General features: G+C 34.1%; 1 protein-coding gene across 2 annotated transcripts in view; it reads left to right on the top strand.

Moving 5' to 3' along the window:
- Positions 1-758: 758 nt before the first annotated feature.
- Positions 759-22101, top strand: part of C3G (C3G guanyl-nucleotide exchange factor) — a 196182-nt gene continuing 174839 nt past the window's right edge. For both annotated transcript variants that reach the window (XM_085809356.1, XM_085809354.1), the window contains exon 1: positions 759-888. In XM_085809356.1, the coding sequence (XP_085665482.1) occupies positions 861-888 (28 nt within the window). In that variant the 5' untranslated portion in view covers positions 759-860. The remainder of the gene's footprint in view (positions 889-22101) is intronic.

Here is a 22101-nt window from a genome sequence, read left to right as displayed (position 1 = left end):
AATAATAACTTAGTTATTTTTCTTACAGAATTTAACACACGAAGATCAAACCTACCCTTAAATCATTTAATTAATTCATTCGATAAGAACTGGATTCTCAGACAGCTTTTCTTGTTTGCCAGTGCACGTTAAATTTATATATTTTCATTGTGACGTTCAGTCACATTTGAAGTGCATCACCAACGCAGTTAGTTGTCAAGATATTTTTTTTTTAAATTTTATTATTTAAAATGGATTATTTGTTCGGAAAGTAGAATTTCCACAGTTATATGCATGAACGGGACTACTTGCATTTTGTTTATTGTACTTTGAAAATTAATGCATGGCGCTCAGTATGAAATTTTTAAAATTATAATACACATAATGTAATTTAAAAAAAAATTAGGCTGTTGAGAATCGTGTCGTGGTTTGATTTCTGTTTCAAAAAATAATTAAGTACTTTTTAAAAATAAAGCTATGCTTTGTTATAAAGCCAGACACATTTAAGAGACTAAACAGTCGTTGGCTATGCCGTATATAGACGCTTTGCTTTAATAAATTAATCTAATTTAATCTACCTAAATAATGAAGTTATTTCTTATGGCACTATGATAATAATTAGGAGACAATAGCAAAAAGTATTTGTTGAAGATATGACACAAGTTATTTTATCTTTGGAAAAGCAGCTCTATATTTGTTATCAATGCCAAACAAAGGTTGAGATTTACCAATTACTTATTTTCATCTCGACCTTATACATTTTTATCTGTTATTTTCCTGTCTACTTGCTTTTGAGAGATTGCTTTGTTGTTTGTGTGCAGAATTAGGTTTACCAACTCTTCACCGCTTTAAAGCAGCTTTCGGTAAAGATTGGGTCTCTCATGTCACTTAGATTTCTTCTACTTCTGTGTAAGTTTTCGTTTTTGATTTAACATTCCTTTTCATCTTAAAATTTTGTAATATCTTACTTTATTATTACTGCTATTATTCTTATTGCCCTAATAATTGTTCTATTCTATATTCCTCTGTTTGTTTGCTTAATATATTTTCACAAACCTTTTTTAATGAAACAATTCTTTAAAAATGCAAAAGACTTTAATTATCTGAAATTTTTTTTAAACGTCAGTGGCATTAAACCATATCCAGCTTTATCCATGCAAGGGAGCTCTTTCAAATTAAGTCGTTAAAAACCTCCTAAAATTCAAATTCAAGCTTTTTCATTTCCTCTCAGATTTACTCTCAGAAATGAGAGATCACATTTATCTCTAGAAATGAGTTGAGCTTTTTATTAATAACACATAAAATCAAAATTTTGCCAGTTACTTACTTTAGCTAGGCATGCTACGTTTGCTTCTGTTAATTAGAAGTAAACCATAATCAAAATGTTCTCCATTATCTTTCCCTTTACCCTTAATTCACAATTTGAAATACTGAAGCTCATATTTTATAACTGTTTCCATAAATTTTAATAACAAGGTAATCACTGAAAATCCTTTCTGTTCGATTATCTGTAGTTGAGTTAGGCAAGAGTAAAATTTAGATAATATCAATAATATTCTCACCTTTCCTTAGTGTGTGTGTGTATTTAATTATGGCAAAGCACACTAGGGCTATCTGCCTAAGAGGAGGGATGCCTTCGTGGAGGACTTTCTAAGGGAAAATGGCTCGTACACACTTTACACATGGGGAAAACCACGAAAACGCCCATGCAGCCAGCCCGTTCGCGGGATTCGAACCTCGGACCGAACTACCAGTGTTCAGCGACTTTACCGCTCGGCCGTTGGTGAGTCCACCTTTCCTTAGTAATTATTCTTTTGAGCTCTAAAATTTTAAATACAGAACTGAAATATTTATAGATAATGCATACTCTTAAAATTTCTCCATAGTTATCTTCAAAATATCGCTATATTTATAACTGATTTTTGCTTCAAATTCTCTCTATTATGGGATTAAATGTAAAGTTTTGGTTATATTTTCACAAAATTTTCACAAAATTTTTATTCTCAGCTTATATAGGAAATCTTTCAGAATTCTTCTGGTCTTGATGTATAGAAGAAATCAAAAGACTTTTAGTTGTTAAGAAAACAAAAAGACTTTTGGTGGGATGATTTCAGGTTATATTTTCACAGAATTTTTATATGTCTCTGCTACATGAAATCTTTCAGAATTCTGCTGACCTGGATGTGTAGAAAAAATAAGACTTCCTCTTTTGTCTTCATAACATTTCATTACGTTAGACGTTTTGATTATGCTATTTTGATTGATTCAGCTCAATAATTTCAATGCTTGAGAAATGATTGCACTATCAACTTGTTGATTAATATAGTTTAATCGCAGTTACCGTTTGCTGGCCTCGGAAAATAAACAAGTTGCTTAACATTTCTGAAGAATTTATTTTTCTGGTCTGAAATACATCCCTTTTTTCTCGGGAAAAGAGGGATGGGTTTGAGGTTACTGCAGTTTGCACATTCTTTCCAAATATCGCGAAAACGGAAAATTATATGTAAAATTGTAATGCCAAGCTGGTACTGGTTTTGGCGACTAATTTTTTTGCCCAAAATTGACGAGAAATCCCCAAACGTCGCCAAGTTTGAAGACCATTCCGCGACATTTGGATTCAGTTCCTGTATAGCTGTAGCTGGTGGGATCCTTATATGTAACTGTCACTGTAGCTAACCCTATGTGTAACTGTAACCGTATATGCTTTCCAGAAATTTCGAGAAAGCGAAGGTACTAGAAATTTCTCGGTGGACGGAGGAAAACTAAGATCGAAGAGAGTATCAGTTCAGAAGTGTGGTTAGAATTCTTAAAAATCTCTGTGCGAGCTTCCCTCTTTAGATGCGCTTTGCATTGCGTTGTTAAACGTTCCTTTTAGTTTGGTGTGGTAACTGCTGATTGTGTTCTATCATACTAATAAATACTGTACGCGAGCTTTTTTGAAAAGTTCCATAACTGTAAAAAATGTTTCTTCTTGGAAAATAAATTCTCTCAAGTTACCATCGGTTCTGTGTGCATTCAGTCCTTTATGAACAAGTAGGCAAATAACAATATCGACCATAATTTCTGGGCCATATCGTGAATTTGGACACGAATTCTTTCTGTGTATCAGACAGACAGAAAATATATATCAAGTTTTCAAAAGAGAAAGCTTAAGAGGAATTTGATGGGGGGGGGGAACCTCACGGCAGGGAGGCGCATTAAGTAAAAGTTTGAGGAAAACACAACATAACACTGATTGCTAGTAAATAAAATGATAGTATGAGGAAGAAAGAAAAGACAATAGCGAATTGAAACTAACTGATTCTGGCGAAAATTCATCAACTTTAAAGAACAAGGAAGTAACAGAAGACAGTGTTGTGAATATGACACGACCTATTGAGTAAAACATTTAGGTGAGATTGTAAACACAGAGAGTAGAAATGACTTCAAACTCAGCCATGTGTTACAAAAATTATATGGATTGGTTTCCAATTATTCGACTGGTATCCAATTCCATGAACTAGAAGAAAAATTGAAAAAAAAAGTAATTCTTTTAAATGCATAACCAATTCAGAAATCTGGGAACTTGGCTAGACATTGTAAATAATTGTTTAAAAATTAGATTTGTTAAGCAATGTCTCATAGACATTAGTGATAAAAACTTCATCTTTCCCAGATAATGGAGCAAGACTTTGCTTTAATTCTATCACTGCTTTCATCTTCATCCAAGTGAGAGGCTCATCAACAGCGGAGCGGTAAAGTCGTTGAACATTGGTAGTTCGACCCAGGTTTGAATCCCGGCGAACGGGTTGATTGCCTGGTCATTTTCGTGGTTTTTCCCTGTTTAACTTGGATACGAGCCGATTTCCAATCGAAAGTCCTTCTTGAAGGCGCCCGTTCCCTTAAGCAGATAGCCCACGTGTGCTTTGCCATACTCAAATAAACCAAGCCAAATAAACCAGTCGTCCAAGTAACAGGTGGTGAAGAGTTATTGGCTAGCATAGTTACCAAAAAAAAAAAAAAAAAAAAAAAAAAAAGGGGACCCTTGCGTATTGCATTGTTGGAAATTATTCAACTCTAATTGTGGTTCTCATGTACAGAGACTGGAAAGGATTCTGTAAGATTCTTTCCAGTGGTAGAGTTATCGAACCACATATCCAAAGGGAAAGATTGCCTCTAGATATCTATAAATTCAATAGATCAAGTAATACAAACTCAAGCTGAGTTGGAGGAGAGACATCGAGGTTAGTGCTAGAACGATTGTTCTCTATAAGTATGCTCCTAGCGAAAAGAAGTTTTCGTTATAGGGGCAACCAAAATAACCTGTAAGGATCTTAAGTTTTACTAACGTTTATTTTATTTTAAATCTTTACTATCACTTCTTATTTTCTACTTCCGGCCAGAATTAAAAGCGTTAACTTATTTATGCAAAATTTGTCTGGCGAACGCCAAGTACTTAAGTTGTGGCTTTTTGCCAAGCGAGAGAGAGGAAGGAGTTAGTCGAAGCAGGCCGCTTGCCTTAGAAGTTTTACTCGGTTGCTGGTTGCCTTCCAGGCCAGAGGTTTAATCCTCGTGATAATTTTAAACGTATTGTAGTGTTAACAGTTTTCTGTACTACATACGGCTTCCTGTTAATATACGGCCAATCTTCCTTGTTTATCATTCCAAAGTTAAGTTAGAGTTTAGTTAAATATTTTTATATTCTTACGTTCAGACCACAAGTAGTTGGTCTCTGTATTCCAAAGTACGGAAATTATTGTAAAGAGTGAAAAATAAAGGGTTTTGTATACCCTTCCTGTGTATCTTGTCTACTTCCCACAGTTATTGAACATAGCTTTAGTAAGCTCCCTGTTCCGAGTCAGGTCCTTGCATGTTCCCAAAGAAAGTAAGGCGGAACATTGAACCTGATAAACCTACAAAAGGGAACTTTCTAAGGCAAGGTGAGTTTCTGGTCAACTACAATGCTGTATTGAGTAAGTATATTTGATAAGCAGTGAATCCTGGAAAACTGGTTACATCCCTCAACAAAGACATTCATTATGAAGCAATTACGTTATAATGTTAAAATTATCTCTGTTGTGAAAATTATTGTCATCAAAAGCAAATATTATTCAATAGTTCCAGATTGAACACCAGACGTAAGTTGTAGAGTTGACGTGTAAATTTAAGAGCGTAGATGGTAGAAGAAAATTTTTTGGATTTTATGAAATTAGAAATACTACTGGAAAAAACCTCATCTGAATTACTGCTCCATGTGTTATCTGACTTTTAGATAACTCTCTCAGGCTTGTGTGGCTGGTTATGTGATAAAGGATGCAATATGAAAGTGGGAAAAGTGGGACACAAGCATATATTCATCAAGAACTCTTGACATGCCTTGTTTCTTCTCATAAGGAATTTGGTTCTTAATAATACAGTTAAATCTCTTGTAATTGTACTGTTCCTTTGATGTAGTGCAAAGATTGTTTCCATTACTTTCTGTATTTGTGAAACGTGGGAAATGTTATCTAGTCGTACGCAACTGCTGCTGAAACCACTCTGCGAAACAAACAGAGGGAAATAACTGAAAATATTAAAGATATTAAAACTTAAAAATATAAAGTGTGCGTTAGAAGAGCTGAAAGAAAATTTACTATATTGTGGAGACAGCTAGTCTATTGAAAGAGATCATAATATTTAAATTTTCATTGTGCCTTGTAATCTGGTGCAGTGTCCTTATTCATGTCAGTAACATTAACCCTGCTTTCCAACAGGAAGACATGTAGTTTAATATTATAGTGAAACTTATAAATACAACGCTGTGTATTATTGAAGAGTTTCGGAAAAGTAGATATAAAAGTAGAGGGAAGTATGCTTTTAGACGGAGTTGTTTACTCTATATTATTATACCACATGTAGAATAGCAAGAAGACTGGTTTCTTATGAAAGCAGAATAAGCCGAATTTAGGAGAAGGAAAGCAATCACAAGTAAATTTTTTAATGTTTTAATAGATGCTGCTGTTTAATTCTTGAAAGAAAGATTTGAACAATAAAGTCAGTGCTCGGATGTGTTCAGTGTTATGTGTGACCAGAAGGATGCAGTGCAGACGTTACAAGAGGGTAAAAGAAATAGCGCATGATATTATATGTTGACCAATAAAATGGAATACAATACAACTGAATAAAAGACAGTGTTACGTAACTGCTACTATAATAAAAATAAGTTTCATACCCCATAATTTGAGTTTCAAAGATTAATGACAATTTGGACAATTATTCGAGCATATGTGTAAAATTTCCAATTAACTTTCATAGGTGTTATATTGCAAAAGAGGGTACATATAATATTCAATACACATTGTACTACTAATTATGAAATAATATGCAATACAAAGCGCAATAATAGTACAATACAACATGAGCATATGCCACATAAATATGACAGTGCAACGCAGTCCAATACGTAATATACCGTAATCATTCGGGGCAGAATTGGCAGTACTACTAATGTAACACTTCGTAATAAAAATACGCTATGCTGCATAAAAAAACAATTATATTTATATAACAAAATGCATTGAAATAGTTCTAGGAATAGTTGCAAATAAAATAAGAGTACTGCATTCTATAGCAAAGAGCAGTGAAAACAATGTAAAACACAATGCTGCTTCTATAATTAAAATAGTCTGCTATAATAAAAATAAATATCGTGTCATGCCATATGACATGATAAATAATAAGTTGGACTAATACTTGAGCATTTGTTTAAATTACCGAATGAACTGCTATTATCGATGATAAACTATTGAAAAAAATCTGATTTGGGCAACACATGACCTCCCGCCACTTTCATGCTAAATCCTAAATCATAGAACTGGTAATGAGCTTTTAGTAAACTATCCCTTCTGGTTGGCGCTTTGTGAATAAAATATAATTTTTTTATAAATTTTATGGCTCAGTGCTAATTAAAAACACTACTCCTTTTTTATTATTCTCTTCTTCCGTACAGTAGGAAACTATAACTCTACGTACTCAAGTACACATCACTTCACATGCTTTGATATGAAAATATCGTATTGATCATAATGTATAGTCTGGTAATATAGTGAATATAGCGTATTTCAGATTCACAAATCAATAACTTAACAATCACAATTTTTTTAAAGAAGCATAACTTTAGAATTCTAGAGAGAATGTCAAGTATTATCATGCATTTTTTATATATATGCTATATTATTTACATTAGTTATATTATTTCTTTAAAAATAGTACGTAGCGATAACTTATGATGACAGCATCCTTTTATTTGGAAAGTGATTCAACACAAAAGTGAAGCGAAAAAAAGTACCAATTCATTTAATTTTTCTTAACGAGAGTTAGTGATCATAATGACCTTAATCTCGTTGCATTTATCATAATTCCTAGAATACATTTAATGCTTATAAATGTAATATGTTGTTTTTAGTTATATACTCATTTTAAATACCAATTTGAGAAGTTTTGGATTATCTCGTAATACATAATTTTTTGCGAAAGTCAGTTGAGAGCTTCAGGTCACTTCCGTTTTATGAATTTTAAGACAAAATCTTATATGTTATTCTCATTGATAAAAAATTCTTAAATACTAAAACTGAAAGCATTTGAATTCTATTTTAACACAGTTTGTCCTTAAAAACTGGTAGAGACTTCACGTAATGTAGCACTTCCGATTGCCCATTAAAGACTGTTATGGGTTACCTGTAAAGTACCACTTCTGGTTGTCCATTTTAACCCAAATATAATCAACTCTTTATAGAAACCTAGAAAACTTTAATTTGGAAAACATCAGTTTTTGGAAATTCGAAATAAGAGTTATAGTAGACGAAAAAATCCTCACACACTTACAGAGTGTGAAAACGTATTGTTGGACTTTAATTCACGCTTATTCAGTAAAAACTCACTATCGAATTTTTGAACCGAAATATTACCTTGTAGAGTCATTAGACTAATTGGAAGCAGGAAAGATGAAAAATTCCTTCGACGGGAATCGAACCACGGACCTCTGGAATACCTGCCCAGCGTGCTACCGTTACACCACGAAGGCACGCTAGGGAAGAGAGAGAAATACCTTATATACTCCCCTTTTTAAAGGGCGACTAGGATTTTAGGGTACCTAGTCGCCAAATCCTGCTTGCGGAGAATCATCATCCACAATCCTTTTAGTTCGGGCGCCACTTGTAGAGTCAGTAGGCTAATTGGAAGCAGGAAAGATGAAAAATTAACAACGCCTTCGCCGGGAATCGAACCACGGACCTCTGGAACCCAGCGTGCTACCGTTACACCACGAAGGCACGCTAGGGAAGTGGGAGAAATATCTTATAACCTCTCTAATAATGTATGCAGGTTGGCGAGTGGTAAAAATAATGAATGCCCCTTTTTACCTTTAACGAAGGTGTCAAGTTCATGCGCTTGTCTTGAGCTCAAGGTAGTGGTAGTGTAAACAGAACTTTATGGGCTTCAAATAAAGCAACTTCTGGTTTCCGAACTTTACCCAATATTTCAGCAACTCTTTATATGGATGTAGAAAACTTAAATACGGAAAATGGAAATTTTTGAAAGTTTCATGTAAGAATTACCGTGGACAGAAGAAAAGTCACAAACATACACACAGGCAGTTATCGTTATGAAAGATGTAAAAGCACGTGATACTAAACACGTGGGGATCCTAATTCGTGCTTATTCACCGAAAACCCATTATGGATTTTTGGACCGGAAACATTACCTCCTTTACTTATGTATGTAAGTTGGCGGGAGGTTAAAAAAAAAAATCAAAATATGCATAATATTCAATAGAAATTTACTACTTATTATGGAATATTATACAATTATAGAGTGCAAAGTGAAATAATAATGCAATATAATAATAATATAGTTTAACAAGCTATAGAGTAATCAAATATTTTGAAGAACGGTTCAGGAAATATCAAATATGCTGTCACCAGAACTCGAACTCCGAACAATCCGATCGAACGTGCTTTCCATTTACACCACTAAGGTACGTGGTAAAGAAGGGGAAAAAACTTTACCTTCTGCCCTAGAGGAACGTGGTAAAGAAGGGGAAAATACTTCACCTTCTGCCCTAGAGGAACGTGGTAAAGAAGGGGAAAAAACTTTACCTTCTGCCCTAGAGGAGCAGAAGGAAACCAAATCGCCAAATCCAGGTGATGACGAATTATTGTACCACCTTTTAAAATTCGGGCGCCTTTTGTAGAGTCATTAGATATTTCGATGCAGGAAACAAGAGAAATCGTATGTGACCTTGACGGGACTCGAACTCGGGACCTAGCCAGACCCTGCTTCACAATTACGTCACGAAGACACTCGCTAAGGAAGGAAGAAAACCCTATAACGCATGCTATATAATGTTCTTAAAAGCTCATCTTCTTTGGGAATCTGGTTGAAATTATTAATTTACTCAGAAACTTTAAATTGTGATGAACCGGAGCCAGGATCCAGGGAAATTTAAGCCTTAGACTAGATCAAAGTCTTTTTTAAAAAAGTACCAGAGGTGTTATAATTTAAAGAAATAATATCAGGAATTTAAAATATATATATATAATGTTTAATAAATAAAGTTGTAAAGACAAAAAGTTAATAATGCATAAAAAGACAAAAATAATTGTGCACGTTCTCTTATTAAAAAACTGAACACTGATGTGACGATCTAAGAAAAGACTGAAGAAAAAAAAAAACTAGTTGCAATACTTAATATTGTATTGGGAATTCTAAACATGTTCCGCTTTTAAAACTTTTGTTATTTTGCTGTTGAATTCTATAAGATGTAAGTGCGAAGACAGTGATGTTTAACAATAAAGGTAAAAAGACAAAAAAAAAAGTTGTATGTTAGCAGGAGTGAGTCCAAGAGCAGACTGCTAAACTGCGAGAGAGCAAAAAATCCTTAACAAACCCTTTGGTTAAGACACAATAACACGCCGAATAAATACTAATTCAGAAGTCAAACAACAAAAATCAGCGTTATATTTTCAAAATTTTCGCAGGACTAGTTTCGATGGTTTTACCGAACCACCATCCTCAGCTGCAAAACCGCAAATGAACAAGATAGGAAATAATGACTAGATAAGAAAGCCTGGACAAGAATAAGCAAGTGGCGCCATCTGTTGATGAAACCAGAACTAAAACATAATTTCTTTAAAGGCCGAAGGCAAAGACGGGTTGGAATTAGGATCTTTAACTAGAACAGAAAGATTTTTTTTGAATGTGAAATGCCTCTATAAAATCCAATTCTTCAATGTTTTTGAATAATTTTGGCAGCAGAAAAATTGAAAGTGTGATTTTCGGACCAACAATGTTGAGCAACAGAAGTCTTCTGTGTTTCCTTTTTTCTAACATATGCCTCATGTTCCTTGACGCGAAATTTTAAGGCTCTCTTAGTTTGGCCACTGTAACCCTTTGGTGCTAGGTTGAAATCTAAGTCCTCTCATGCATTTGTCTTAATAAAATAAATCAAAAACTGAACCCATTTATAGATTTTTGCTTTTTCCTTCTTATTCTATTTTTAGTCCAAAGGGGCTTTATCCCTGAAGGACTATTGTTTTCGTTTTGCGATTTTGTGTTGAATCACTATAAATGTTCGTTTCACTTTCCACACTGTTGCCACCAAATGTTTGAAGTCCTGCATTACGTTTGAAGAAATTAAATAATGAAAAATCTGCATAAATGTATGTATATTTCTCGCTTTGTGATAAAACAACGGTACATAAAGCTATCGAATTTTGAATGACGTAATCCTCCTACGAATGTGAAAGATCAAATTCGAAATTTGGAATTCATTTTATGATCGATTTCATATTTTGTAAACTTTAGCGAATTTTTGAGTAACAAACTCAACGATTTAAAAGCGAGCAATGGCAACACTCTACGGCGGGGGGAAAAAACCTTTTTATCTCCAGCGGGGGCGGAAATTCTAAAGATATGCTCATTTTAAAATTATTTTGCGACATTGCTACTGAACTGAATTTTATGGTTTAAGTGCAGAAAACATGATATTTAACAAATAAAGGTAACACACAAAGCATTAAAAAAAGTCCCTTTAGATGTAATTTAAAATCTGAAACCTTTCAGATTTTTTTAAAATTATTTTTTATTTAATTTTTTCTTTTTTTTAAATTTTATTTAGAGAAGAAAGTATTCTAATCTGGCCGCAGTGTTTGCAAGAGTATTAGCCTATATTTCCCAGTGCTGTCTTCTGCCGAGTTTTATTGTGATTATTTTACTAATATGAGAACTCAGCAAGTATTTTTCGGGGTTTAGATATATGCAAGAATCATTAAGCTATCTTAATTGCTAATTATTGTTCCTTTAATTTTTTTACTTATATTTGATGTACTAGATGCCCTTAAAACATTTTTAGATCCTTCCCTTCTAGCATATATGAAGTACTACTTTTGATATTGTAACATTTTCCTTCACCTGGATAAAACGTTTTCGCTTAATTTAAGTTCGGCCGTTAGGAAGGAAATTTTCATACTGTATGGACAAACGGAAAGCTGACGACGCGCAAATGCAATTCGTTTCAGAATGGAAGGATAAAGAGAATGAAATAATAAAAGCTTTATGATTATTCTATTACTATACCAATATTTTTCTACCAAAAATAAATAAATAAATAAATGATGTTATATACGCCATAATTTATAGTCTGCACATATTTCCTTGAGCAGTAACGAACATTTTTGATTAAAGAAGACTTTCATTGAATTAAATTTTGATCATAACTTTTTGCAGTAAAACTATTCGAATTTGGAGTTTAATAGATGTCAGAAACTTAGTCCGAAATTCTAAACACTGAAATTTTGCGACTGCGAATTCATTGTAAATGCATCTTATCTGTACGTGTATTTTAAGGAACAGAAATTTTAATTTAATTCCATAGTTCGTGCAGTTAAATATTAAAGTCTTACTTATGGATTAAAGTCGCTGAAGCGTTTTCACGTTAATTCTAAACGAAAGTGCCTGTTAGCAAGAATTTTGCTTTCAGGATCCGCCCCTTTCTTTTGCTATATTCAATTCCCTCTAGAATTAACTTCAAGTGTTTGAGAGCTCTCTCCTTCATCCACTTCACATTTTTTCGAACGACCTTGGTTTTAAGTGAATCTTGGTGTCGTCCTCTCTTTCATCTGACCGTCTTCGCAAAAATATAAATTTGTAGAATAAGTACGGTTTTTGTGAAGGCTAATTTACTTGTTTGTAAAGCTGGTGAATAGATTTTTCTCAGAACCTGAGTTTTTTAGAAAAATAAATAAATTCTAACATTTTGTTATTTTGGGTAGAAAGCGTTATCTAATATATATTTACAATTCAACCCTGTCATAATATTGCACGAGACGTTTTCGTGCAGTAAAAAATGTGAAACATGAGTAAATTGCTTCTGAAAACTTATTGATCCTTCACTTTAGGAGGAATACATAATACTCATTCTCGTTTTATTTCTTAAAAAAAAAATCTTAAATAAGTTTAAGAAATCATTCTGAACATAAACCATGCACACTAATTCCTTTTAGTTTCATGTGTGGAAGAAACAAGAAACTTGTTTTTATCTCATTTGTTAACCTGTTTAATGGTATATTAAATAATGTATTGTGTCATGCTTTAATAAGTGAACGAAACATGATTTATATATATTGTTGTTCTGAATTTCAAATACTACTTGTAAAATAAGATTCGTACGAAATGGATAGCAGGAATAATTTCAAAGAAAAAATTTCCTAAAGCGATATGATTCTCTTAATCTCAATGAAACCGTTATAACGGGTTTGAGCAGTACAGCGTATAGAATTTATTTCGGAGAAGCTTTAAATGCAGTTTCGGTAATGTATTGTATCATGCTTTAATAAGTGAACGAAACATGATTTATATATATTGTTATTCTGAATTTCAAATACTACTTGTAAAAGAAGTTTCGTACGAAATGGATAGCAGGAATAATTTCAAAGAAAAAATTCCCTAAAGCGATATGATTCTCTTAATCTCAATGAAACCGTTATAACGGGTTTGAGCAGTACAGCGTATAGAATTTATTTCGGAGAAGCTTTAAATGCAGTTTCGGTAATGTAATGTAAATGCAGGTGAAATCTTGCAATCTCTTAATCTTGCCATCCTTCTTCCCACTCTTCTCTGTTTTATAAATTAATTGTGTACTTACAGAACTAAAGGAAAAAAATAGAATTTTAAATGCAAAATTTCTGTTAGACAATATGAACTCATGGTATAAAAACTGAAGTTGCGGGAGAGAATTTCTCAAATGCGTGGACCTTGAGGAAAAGCTGTACCAAGCAGCACATGTGTTCCTGCATTGAAAATTCAGGCATAAAATCAGGCATTGCGCTGGCGTTTAATGAAAACACGAGTTCAATTTTATCGTAACTGTTTAGTGTTAATACGTAAACCTAAGTTAAGAAGTAATTATTGTGGTTTTTAAATTGCATTTGCATCTATAAATACATTTTTGGTTGCGAAACGAAACGAAACAAAGCTAGTAAAAGATGAAAACAAAAAATTTAGTTTTTGTATTGTCAAAGCTGGCATTAAAACCAAAAATATTTACAATATTATAACTCAGTTAAATTGGATAATATTTTGTATGATTATTCGACTGTTTTTATACCAGAATATTGCATGCAATGTAAATTTAATTTTTAGCAAAATGTAGAACATTTACTAACATATTAATTATTTCGCGAATGGATAGAGTTTATAGTTTTGCTTATCAGTTTGGAAAATTTAGAATTGTAGTATATCAAAATTTTAATTTAAAACTTTGGAACATTTTTGTTATATGATAATACATTTTAAACAATTTTCAGATAATTATGGATAATTTGCAATCGCAAGTTACATAAAACTGCATGTTGGAAGTATAAATTGTTTAAATATTTTGAAAAATGACATTATTTTAAAGTGTATGCAAGAAACATTTTTCAAATGTATACTAAATCTTCAGTATTATTGGACCTTTCGAGATAATGCATGAAATTTGTAATAAACTGAAATCACGTATTATGGTAGTTTAAATTAATGCGGGGAGCCTTTTCAGTAAATATATTGAAAACTTTTTTTGGTACCTATGAGTTTATAAAATTCGCATACTTACCAAGTAGCCTAGAAAAGTCGAAAAAATTAAGAAAAAATTATTCCGTCATGAATGTGTAAAATATATATACATACTAGTCTACTTCTTCATTTACTACTGCAAAATTTAAGCAAATCTATTGCCAAAAAGCTTACTTTTTGAAGTCGGTAGTAATACGTACAGCATTCACAATGTGTTACATCATGTAAATGGAGACTGGCATAGTTACAGACAATGCTTAAATTGCGCCGGAGTGCAGTGCCAGGCTCCGGTACCTCTCAGTTTTTAAAATAAATAAACTATAATTCTAGCCGGAGTGCACCGAAGCCCTAAATAATATGAGCTCTAGCACTTCTTTTATAAAGCTAAACCACAATTTCAAACAACAATTCTCTTGATTTCGTAACGTTTTATGTTAAGTAAGACCTTGCAGTACTCTATTTCACTAGGATACATACTCAAGAGCAGGATATGAGATGCTCAAGAAAGCCTCCTCACCTACATGTGAAAACTATCCCTTTAAAGAAGGCAATAAATTTACGAAAGCTTGTTTAGGAACGCGTAAATTCTCGTCATGCTATCGCATCTAGTGTTTTGTTATCGATGATTACATTTAGTTATCCTTGCAGAACACAGAATTTATATTATTAAACGCGCGTCAAATTACAGCAAGCACAACAGCGTGAAATTCTGAGATAAACTGCTGAAGCATATCCTATACTATCGTCTTCCACTAATGTAAACAAATGCAAGCGGCGTAAAGTGTCACTTGCCCAGAAATGTACGTTCATTCTCAAGAGTCAGATTCAGGACTTTTTCGGTCTGACACACGTTCCGCTTGATGGCTGTAGTTGTATCAACAGCGAGTCGTCGTTAATAGAGGCTCCTCGCTTTCCAATCCTGATTCCCTGCACCTTTTCTTTGTTTCGTACCCACTCATTTCCGTTCAAGATTTCCAAATTCGAATTACTGTTTTTATTATTCTCTGTGTTCTCATTAGCGATACGTACATTAGCAATTTAATTTTTGTGCTGTAAAAGTATTTTTTCCGCGATCCCTTCAAATAAGGTATTATATTGTTGCGTGCGTACGGGTTCGTTATGAAATGAATGCACAAGTCCGATGAAAAATGAACAAAAATTTATTATTATCACAACAAAAATGCTTAAATTTTCTCAAATTATCATGCAGTATTACAATATCTCACAGTAGTTTTCTTTTAACTACTCAAATGTCAATAGAACGTAATTCAAAACAGCTAAAGAATGCTAATCCGCGAATTTGCTACAATCAACAACAGTAGTTTTCTAAACAACAACAAACTAAGCAACTACTACAAACTGAGATGTTTTCCTCCTTTTATAAGCTTTTAAAATCACGCGCTAGAATTTTCCAGTACTTTCTCGAAATCAAAAAGAGATATTTATTTATTTAACGCACGCGCTCTTGTATTTTTAATTTTTCCGGCTTAGCTTTCTTTTAATATTCGTCACGCGCTGCACTGCGCGAGAAATAAAACCATTTAATTTATAATTGAACTAACATTAGCTTTTTAAATACCAAATTCGTAACACTGCCCCCTTCCCAAGGACTGCACGTCCCGGGCAGTACAATCCCTGGACAGGAAGCTAAACTTACAACTGTGGCATAAATGCATTAATAAGCATTACATTACTATAATAAACAACATGAACAATAAATGCAATACATAAAACAAATCAAATGCTATCAAATACTAAATACAAAACAAATACTAAATACAAATCATATACTAAATACACATTTATAAACAAAAAGGACCATGGTCTGATACTATTTACAATTATTTACATTACGTACTATGGCCATAGTAATGAGTTAACCTGTCGTAAGAGTTCGAAGACTCACGGATCCGAACCATGACGTCATTTAGCCTGTTTAGGATTGTGTGCGAACCATCCTAAGGTGACTGTAAATCAGGCCTGACTCCTTTTCGTCGAATCGAGTTCCACAACCACACCTTGTCTCCTTCGTTGGATCTAGGTCCAGCAGCTCTCGTGTTGTATCTGGTCTTCACTTTCTCCGTCGCCAAGTTCACTCGCTTTCGTGCGGAACGGTGCATCACTTCAAAACGGGCCTTGACATCTTGGATGTGTTCCTCAGGCGATGAAGGCGCATCCGTACGGCGATGAAACAGGCGATCACAAGGCAGACGAAGGTCTCGACCGAAGAGCATCTGAGATGGAGAATAGCTGGTAGTCTGGTGTTTCTTTTCGACCCTAGCATGATTTCGACTGTTTCTCGAGCTGGTTCTTTCGGACAAAGCGTCGGCATTTCCAGGTGAGGATCCCTTCTTAGGATGGATAGTCATGTCTTCAGATCCTGAAAGCAGTTTGTTGTTTTTCAAGTCTAAGGAAAAATTGTATTTCCTTAAAAAGTCCAATCCGAGTATGCATGGATCTGTAATATCCGCCACATATGCCGTGTGATGGTAGGCGGCACTTCCAAACGTGATGTTTACGTTTAACTTCCCAGTTATGTCGATCTTGTCACCAGACGCAGTCTGAAGGGTAACACAGGATGGCGTCCAAATAAGTTTATCTTTAAACTGTTCAGCTAAATCTTTCCTAATGATGGTAACATTAGCTCCTGTGTCAATGATCATACTGCAAGGAACTCCATCGATATTCCCATTGATGGACAGTCCGTTATTGTTGCCACTCACTGTATAAATTTTAAGAGCTTTAAAACAAGGTTTTTCACTATCTGGCAACCTCCGTTCCTCGATATGGTCACTAATTTGTTTACTGCGTTGTTGCTGGGAAATGGTCTTATTTTCCGTACCTCGGGGTCTGCACTTTCTTCGTATGTGGCCTTCAACTCCGCAGTTCCAGCACTTTAGAATTAGTTTCTTTTCACTTCTGTTCCGTCTCAAGCCACTGACTTGTCTGGTAAAATCATCTGCTTTATATTCCGTACCCTGGGGTGTTCTGCAATTCCGTCTTAGGTGACCTTCACTACCACATCTCCAACACCTTAGAGCCACTTTCTTCTCGCTCCTACTCCGTATCAAATCTTCGACTTGTCTGGCTAAATCATCTAAACGAGCCATCAGTTGATCCACTGGCTCATGGACTCGCACAGCTCTAACTGGGTAGCGGTCTCGACGAGTGGCTTGCTGGGCTGCCTCAAATTTCATGGCGTACACTAGAGCACTTTTTAAATCTTTTACATCCGCCATTCGTAGAGCTTTCTGTATTTCAGTATCTCGGATGCCGTCGATAAAGTATTGCAAGGACAGGATTTCCCTTGTTTCTGTCGGGCATTCCGAAAAGGCGAGATGGGACAGCCTTTCAACATCCGCGGCGAGCTCCTGAACTGTTTCGGTAGGCTTCTGTTGACGAGATTTTAATTGGAGCCTGCTGTAGTCTTTTAAACACTTCTCCCCAAAGCGCAACTCCAAGGCGCCGGACAGAGCTTCGAAATCTAACCTTTTGTTTTCGGGAAGAGTCTGAAGGATATCCGCTGCGTCGGCTCTTAGAGAAGCGGCGAGATGACAGGCCTTAGCTTGGGAATCCCATCCATTCGCATCCGCCACGATAGAAAATTGTGTCTTATACATCTGCCAGGAGGTCTTCCCATCATATGTGGATAGCTTCAGAGGTGGACGAGCAGGCATTGGTAAGAATTTAAAATCATCACTCCTGCTCCCTGCCGACGCTACGAATTTCTTTAAAGTATCCATTTCTTTGGCAACTGCAGAAACTCTCTCATCAATTTGTTGTTCGATTTGGTGTTGGACGGCACAAACTCTTCCTTCAATTCGTTCCTCCACAGCAGAAACTCTCCCTTCTATATGTTCTTTTACAGAAGAAACTCTTTCTTCTATTTCTTCTTTCACCGAAGAAACTCTTTCTTCAATATGATCTTTTACGGAAGAAACCTTTTCTTCAATATGTCCAACTTTATTTTCAACTGCGTCAATTCTGCCTTCCATAGCTTCAAATTTATTTTCTATTATGCAAGTAATTTCTCTTTTCATTTCTTCTTGACCAGCTTGAACGGCTTTCATTTCGTCCTTAACGGATTCCTGGCCCAATTTCATTTCTTCCTTAACGGATTCCTGGCCCAATTTCATTTCTTCCTTAAATGATGCTTGGCCAGCTTCCATCTTTTCTTGGAATGCAGCAAAAGCACTAATGAGCTGTCTCAATTGTTCTTCCATCGCTCTTGTTATTGGCATTCAAATCCCACTTCTGACACCAAAAATTGTTGCGTGCGTACGGGTTCGTTATGAAATGAATGCACAAGTCCGATGAAAAATGAACAAAAATTTATTATTATCACAACAAAAATGCTTAAATTTTCTCAAATTATCATGCAGTATTACAATATCTCACAGTAGTTTTCTTTTAACTACTCAAATGTCAATAGAACGTAATTCAAAACAGCTAAAGAACGCTAATCCGCGAATTTGCTACAATCAACAACAGTAGTTTTCTAAACAACAACAAACTAAGCAACTACTACAAACTGAGATGTTTTCCTCCTTTTATAAGCTTTTAAAATCACGCGCTAGAATTTTCCAGTACTTTCTCGAAATCAAAAAGAGATATTTATTTATTTAACGCACGCGCTCTTGTATTTTTAATTTTTCCGGCTTAGCTTTCTTTTAATATTCGTCACGCGCTGCACTGCGCGAGAAATAAAACCATTTAATTTATAATTGAACTAACATTAGCTTTTTAAATACCAAATTCGTAACAATATTGTACAGAAAGTGCATTACAGGCAATGCATCTTTTAATTTTCTCACTCGGCTTTTGGAGGATTAAATTACAGGGTATTTTCTCACTCCTTTCTGCACGCCTTCGTGGTGTAACGGTTAGCTCAATCAATGCGTATTCGAGAGATCCAGGTTCGAGTCCCGGTGAAGGCATTGTTCATTTTTCATGGACTCCTGCTTCAAAATTACCTAATGACTCTACAGTGGTGCCCGAACTAAAGGTGGTGGGTGAGAATTCTTCACCACCAGGTTTTGGCGATTGGGTCCCCTAATCTCCAGTCGCCCTTTAAATGGGGAAGTAAATAAGGTATTCCCCCCTCCTTTCTGCAGCCCTTCGTGGTGTAATGCTAGCACACTCAGCTCGTATTCGAGAGGTCCAGGTTTGAGTCCTGCCGAGGGCATTACTCATTTTTCATATCTCCTGCTTTAAAAAAATCCTAAGGATTCTATAAAACTAATCCGTTTCTTTCCATACTTACGAGACAATATGTAGTACATTTTATATTACTTTATGTAGTACATCAGTGCGTAACGTAATGTAGCCTACAATGTACTCTATTGTATAATATGTCAATTAAATGTGACCATATTTGCATATTTTTCCAGAATATTCTGTGTTATGCTTAATATTCGCTATTATTCGCAATGCCACGTATCTGTGGTAAACCTTGGAGTATAGAACATGTGAATGTGGAAGCACTATGTATAAGCTGCTTTCTTTTAAATCAAATGACAGAGTAAAATGTCATAATCTCAAGTGATAAACCATTGTCCAGTTATCATATTGTCGCAAAATTATGTCATTTTCTGAAAAATCGTTTTATATAATAATACGGTATAATTTCAAGTCCCCTCTCCAAAAAGTAAAAGAATAGTTTAAAGATTTGCTGCATATACAAATATACTGATATTGGGTTCGTGGTTTATTGTTTTAAAGATAAATATAACGCCTGAGCTTTTTTAATATTTTCTTTTAAATTTTATTTCTTAAAACTTAACATCAGCAGGCAGTTGTATTAGATTATAGATATTGTTATCGATATCATTTTATACATATTTTACTTTTTTTTCTTTTTGCTTTTAATCCATCTGGTATACAGAAAATTTTTTTTAGGTAAAATAACATTTTGTGCTTTTCGGGGCATTTAAATCTATCAAACCGGTGCAACTATGTGCAGATACTTATCGCCCGAAATATGCTAATATCATTCATACCTAATTAGAAATTTTTAAAAAATTCCTGGAAACTTGGAGTTTAATGGAAATTCCTAAGTCATGAATAATTAAAATTTTTTATTAATAATTTTATTTCTTCTTATACAATTGTATTCAAAACATATTAACTGTTGAAAAATTATTTTTTAAAATTTATTTATTAATTAATCTTTAAGCAGAAATAAATCTCTTAAAATTATTATGACATAACTTTACTCGTAATAATTTATGCAAACTTTATCTGAAGCATATTTAAAGTAGCTCAGAGCAAAACAATAAACATACTGCGTGCCAGGACAACTAACTTGATACTAAAGATCGTAAATCTTTTATCGAAATACCCAAGTGTTTGAAAAAGGAGCATTTTCAAAGAAAAGTCAGAAGATATGGAAAACTGTTCAAACAAATTCATGGAAAGGGCAAGACATTTTTATGTTACGCTCACAGGAAAAAGTACTGAGTAGGAATTTATGATGTATGCGGGCTTCGTTGTTTCGCAAAACCTCTGCATTGAAATGCGAAATAGTCCCTGCACCGTTATTTCTGAAGCACTTGTAATTGGCAAAAAAGCAGCAAAGTAAACTAATTTCGCTGAAACCCTCTTTCATTCTTTTTACTTAAACTTACTTCAGCACATTTCTCTTGAGATATATAATGTATGCATAACGGATTTTTTAGAAATATTTGTTGTTTAAAATAATAAAATAATGTCCAAAATTAAAATGAATGATTATTTCGAATGTAGTCGAAAAGCCAGAGTAGGAAATATTATTAATGCGAATGTAGCTATTGTAAATGATGAATACGATACAAACATTAGTGGTGATGCAGCAGATGACAAGGATTATAGGTCATTCTTTTCTTTGAAATTGGAATTAAGGCTAGAAGAAAGCAATTTTGCTGAAACTTTGCCAAGGTGCTTGTCCATTTAAAAAGGTATAGAATGTTTACAAAATATTCTGCTTAATTTTGAAGGATAAAGAATTAGGATGTCGATGGTGTGAACCAGTGTCACACTTGGGTATTATGAGATCCCAAGGTTTGAACACTCCAGTTGACAACAGCTAGACAGAAATGGAGGAAATCGACTCAGTTGTTTGAGTTATGAAAAAGACGAAAAGATAAAAATACCGAAAGTATTTTTAGGACAGCAAATCATTTGTCAAAACAAAACAGAACTTTCTATGTATTTGATAAGGAAATCGATGTCTAGATACTGAATACAATAAATATGAGAATCATTTTGTATTCAAACATGTCAGCTATGAATACGGTTAATCACATTTTGGAAAAAATGCAAGAGTTCTTAGCTCAGAAAACTGTAGAAGAGAATTAGAAGTTTTTTTTATTTTATTTTTTTTTTATTTTAGATGCATTAACAACGCTTAGCAAGAATACCTGTCTGATTATATACGTTCGCACACAACGTTTTAGTTGAAAGAATCCAGTTAACATATTTTAAAGTGCTTAAATAACCCAAATGCAAATGGTACTTTGAATTTTTTGTTAAGTGCATTAAACCGACATAAAATAGACAACAATATTCTTCGAAAAGTTTTGGTGGCTGTTACTTGTGACCGCGCATCCGTAATGCTGGGGTAAAAGCGCTGGGCTATGCAAACTAATACTCGACAAAATTCCAGATATCATTTATGGCATTGTTTAAACCACAGACTCGAAATTAGTGTTGGAGATGCTGCTAATCTTGTTGATAGAATAAATTATTTTTAAATATTTTTGGAAAACTTTAAGAATAGTTATAATAATTCACCAAAATATCAAAGAGAAGTGAATGAAGATATTGCGCATACTCAGCAAATGCTCATTAAAATTGGCCGAATTCTAGACACTCTTTTGATAGCTTCTCGAGTTTCCGTTCTATGAAAGCTGTGTGGCATGATCATTTAGCATCATAAACATTTTCTAGTTGTTCTAAAGATGTGAAAAGAAATTTTAAAAAAAAAAAAAATCTAAATTTTCGGGTTTAACGAAAATTCTAGAAATGGATACATTTGTTTTAAATCTCGGACTTAAGTGTGACACTGTTCAAGAATTA

Source organism: Stegodyphus dumicola, chromosome X2, assembly GCF_044657685.1.
Source record: "Stegodyphus dumicola isolate Sdum_Otavi_A_Nest chromosome X2, ASM4465768v1".
NCBI classification, from domain to species: domain Eukaryota; kingdom Metazoa; phylum Arthropoda; class Arachnida; order Araneae; family Eresidae; genus Stegodyphus; species Stegodyphus dumicola.
This window is presented reverse-complemented; position numbering and strand designations above follow the sequence as displayed.